The sequence below is a fragment of the Vitis vinifera genome, chromosome 19 (genome assembly GCF_030704535.1).
Source record: "Vitis vinifera cultivar Pinot Noir 40024 chromosome 19, ASM3070453v1".
Classification (NCBI taxonomy): Eukaryota; Viridiplantae; Streptophyta; class Magnoliopsida; order Vitales; family Vitaceae; genus Vitis; species Vitis vinifera.
The window spans coordinates 12203828-12208396 of NC_081823.1; the positions used below are offsets into that span (position 1 = coordinate 12203828).

At 44.2% G+C, this 4569-nt stretch overlaps 1 protein-coding gene across 1 annotated transcript; it reads right to left on the reverse strand.

The window, feature by feature from the left end:
• Positions 1 to 2102: 2102 nt before the first annotated feature.
• LOC109121775 (pentatricopeptide repeat-containing protein At4g37170-like) lies at positions 2103 to 2737 on the reverse strand. Its single transcript, XM_019217039.1, has 2 exons — positions 2616 to 2737; positions 2103 to 2541 (listed from the first exon to the last, which is right to left on the reverse strand). Exons 1-2 carry the CDS (start codon positions 2735 to 2737, stop codon positions 2103 to 2105), a joined length of 561 nt encoding a protein of 186 aa, XP_019072584.1.
• Between the last annotated feature and the right edge of the window lie 1832 nt (positions 2738 to 4569).

Below are 4569 nucleotides of genomic sequence, written 5' to 3' on the forward strand. Positions count from 1 at the left end.
ATCGGTCAAGTTCATTTCCCTTCACTTCCCTGAAAATCTGGAAGCTTCCTACAAAAGATCCTCGTCTGAAGTCGAGAAGCTAGAAAGCTCAGAGAGGTTTTCCCCGTAAGACGCCAACCTCATATTGAGAACCTCAGTCTATGAATCAAGCTGCGTTTTCTCTCCTGCACCGTGCCGTGGATGACTCCCCACTCTCTGAGGACACCAAAACTCAGGGATGACACCCTCCGCACACCCACATACCTCACCTAGCTTCCTGTAAATCCCCTTCTCTAGCTCGCTTCCACTGCATAAACCGTCTTTGCACCTGCTTGTGCTAACCAGATCGCAAGAATGCCACTCCCAGTTCCTTTTCAATCAAAATCAAATTCGAGTAACAATTGATCTCTCCAACCAGTTTTTCCTATTTCAACAATATCTTCCGCAGCATCAAGAAGAATTTGGAGATATATCAGCAGCCATGGATGAGAATATCTGTGATTAAGACCAACTCGGTCAACAAAGGGAACCCACAATTCTCTTCGCGTGATTGCATGGCTACACAGTCTCTGAGAAGCATAGATCTAAATAGTGCACCAAACGCTTTCATGCCTTACAAAGAGGCCACGTAGGAATCGCCAATACCCTGTGGCCTTGATGCGGCTGCTAAATGAGCTCACCACTCTGGCTGCTCGACAGGGAAAGCTGCTGGCCTGGGCACTCTTCACTTTCTGCCAGATTGAAGGCTTACTTGATGAATGAGCTTCACGAATGTACAAGGTGGAAAAGTGAGGGTGGCAACTATAGGGTGTAAGAAATGAGTATGAATGAGTCCTATACCCGTGGGTATAGTGAGATAAAGCATGATGGAATAGAAATGGGCAGAGACAATGTGGATATGGGACATGGTGGAACGAGCAAAGTGGTTAGGCTATTGATGGTGAGCAGGGTACGGGTGAAGTGATGTGTATGGTGCATGAGGGTATAGTGAGTGGGCTATGGATGACAGAATTGGTGAGAAAAATGAGTGGAGATATGCTGAGTGTAAGGGATAGGAAGGGTGATGAGAAGTGGGTTAATGGTGATGTGATAGATATGTGAAATTGGAAAATGAGAAAGGTGATAGGTAAAAGAAATGGGTATGGATAATGGCCGGGTTTGCATGGTTCCATGCACATGGGTAGATGGACCTGGGAAGTCAACAAGGGCTTTAGAAGGAGCTTTGGACAACCATGCATGTGCAGAGGTAGGTATCAAGGAGAATTCAACCTCACTCTGATCATTTAGAACGGGCAAGTATCTTAGCAGTAGCATCCTTCATAGTGGATTTCTCTGCTCATCTGGCATGTACCAGAACGCATCCAGCACCTTTAAAGAGTGATCTAGCACCTTCATTCTTCAGGATCTGTGAGAATGCATCGAAAGAGCTCTTGTATTTGACAGCTTCGCCTGAGATCATCATCATCCTTCTACGCGCTGTATCTATTGGGTAATAAGCCAATCCTGTACCTATTGTGATTCCTTATCCCAGCATGAAACTAGCCAAGAGACTATCCCCTCAAGACAGGCCCTGGCGCATAGTACATCTCCACATCTGTGTACATCTGGGCATAATGCGTGTCACCCTGTTTGCGAGGCAGCTTAAAGCCTGGTTCAGGATATATCATTGTTTCGACAGGAAGCTTGTACAATCGATGTGGGCAGAGCCAAATTGGGTATACCTCCCTCTCATGAGATACCCATTCTAGAGCATCTACCTCGCCCAGAATCTGCTCCACAAGGTAAAATTTTCCATAAGAATCATCAAAAGTAGGATTGCTTCCTCCAGATTATTTCTCGGTACATATGAACCATCCATCTGAACAACTAAACTGGGTGGTGCAGCTGCATGGAACAGTTTTGCTTGCAATTGGGCAATTCGTTCTTGCCTTTCTGGTGCTGGAAACCATTCTGCTTCCTTTGGATTCTCATTTTCCACCTCACTAAATATAACCTCAGTTACACCCTGTTTGGACATGCCAAATTCGTCTTTCTATGGTTCTGTTAGAAAAGCCTCTGCTTCAGGAGCTTTACCAAGTGATCCTTTCCAATGCGTGGATACCTCTCCACTAAACTATTGTAGCCTAGTGGGAACGGGAAGCCGTTGTCATTTTCATCCCTACTGCATGCTCCACTCCTCTTGAAATCTGACTCGTCTCGGTGCAGGGAGACACAGAGGCCAAATCAACATGAGTACAAATAGAAGGAACCCCGACAAAGGTAATGTGATCAGGTTGAGTTCTTGATTTGAATAGCAGCCCAGAGAACTGAAGAGCCTCGTCAGCTTGGGCATTCTGAACATAACCAATAATTAGGGAAGTCCATGGTACTAAATCTAGTCTCAGCATCTCATTGAAAACATGTCTTGTCTTCTTAATATTCCCACACAATGTGTATATGTGAACAAGCGTACTAGCTGCAAATGATAACAGATCAAACCCAATCCTCGTCATATACCCATGAACCTGCTTACCCAATTCTTCCGCAACGAGTTTCTCCAATCCATAAGCATCTTGAGACCCTCTTAACCCCCATTGATCATGGAAAACTCAAGCATGCCGAAGCTGATCATCATAATAACTGGATGGTTGGACTACATGAACCCCATTCCTCCCATATTGGCAACAAGGTTAAACGCATGGTCAAACCCAACAGTGACCTTCAAGCAGTTGCTCATCACCTTGAAATCAATCAAGATAGGATTCATGACAGAACACATCTTCAGTCATAGGCCCTCTCTTCTTCCAGTCAGAAGCAATAATGTAGTGGCCCTCCGTCTTCAGACTCCGAGCAATATGAAAGGCAATAAAGCCATCAGCACCAGTGATTGAGATCTGGAACTTTTCAGATTGTTAGTGTGGTTCCTTCTCAAGCTCCTCATAGGTGTACCCTTCGTAAGTGGCTCCATCGGTACTTCCCATTCTCCTCTGTTTTCTAAAAAACGACTGTGAATACTTCCCCTCTCAATATCTTAAGCTTGTTGTCTTTCCACTTGTTCTACAAGAAACATGGCAGTATCTTGAAGATTTCTGATGCCAAGACCCCTCAAAGCAACCCCCGATTTAGACAGCCAAACCCAAACAAGATGCTCAACACTCCAAGAGAGAGATAACAAGAACAGGGGAAAGAGAATGAAGAAAAATAAATAAATAAATAAAAACAGAGCATGCATGAGGAAGAACGATGCCTTGAAATCCAAACTCCATTTTCATGAATACTAAGAGACTTGCAAAACAAAGTGGTGGGAGAATCTTAACACGCTAATAAGTAGCGCAACCATTGTAAATACATACAGAGAAATAAAGATGCTCAACAAGTAACAATGAAAAGCAAGTTTAACAGCTTAGATGACCAAAGCAAGCATCCACTATCAGTCGGAAACCTAGTAATGCAGTAATACTGGAGAATTTAAAGTGAGGAAGGATCAAACCTGAGCGGTTCCTCCCCTGCCCTGCTAACTTCCTCTCTCGGCTCCCCTCGAAAAACCTCCTCCTCCCTCTGTTTTCCTCCCAAAATCTCTCTCTAACGGCTTGCTCTCAAACCACCCTCCTGCAGCCCCAGGTACCGTCCCCACTACCATGCAGCTGGCAGCCCCAAAAGCACTCTCTCCTCTGCTCACCTCAACAACCTACAGCTTTTGCAGATTCCTCCTTGCCAGGTGTCAATCTCTGATTGGCTTTCAAAAAAACTGTTCTGATTCCATGATAGCTAATCAGGGATTGACACGTGGCCTCCTAGAAATGCTCCATCTGGCCAAATAAGCTGCAACAAATTCAAAAAGAAAGTGCTCCCAAAATGGGGGTCTACAAATATGCCCCTCTTCGGTAGAGTTCACGAGTGTAAAGAACATGAACACTGGAGTGAAAAGTAAGTGTGAATAGTGAGTGCAATGAAGTGAACTCTATCGAAGAACCAAGGAGACCCCCATAGGGACACTAGTGAGATGTGAACTCACTCAGGCCAAAAGACAAACACAAAGGCTCTAATCCTAAAAGAGAAAGATGGGTGCCTCAAAATGCCTCTAAAGCCACACTAAGGATCCAAGCTCCCTCTAAAACGTCTCCAAAAGTGACCCGAAGATCGATGTCAAAGGTGAGTAACGGTCAAACCACCCTGGAGTACGAACAAGAATGCGTATAAAGGAGACTGCCCTATGTGGACTACGAGATGAATAAGCGATAAGCACAGGGTAACGAGGGGAGAGTGAGAATAAGTGCAAATCCATGAAGGTGAGACGTGCAATGCCAGAGAATATGAATGCTAGGAGCTGTGACTTTGAATGACGAGACTGACTCTAAACGCTAAACTAGAAAAATAATGGCTCTGGAAGCCAAACCAAAAAAAACTAACTCTAAACGCTAAACTAGAAAATAATAGCTCTGGAAGCCAAACCAAAAAGCTAACTCTAAACACTAAACTAGAAAATAAGAAAATAAAGCTCTGGAAGCCAACCAAAAAGCTAACTCTAAACACTAAACTAGAAAATAAGAAAATAAAGCTCTGGAAGCCAACCAAAAAGCGAACTCTAAACGCTAAAATCGAAGGCGCATA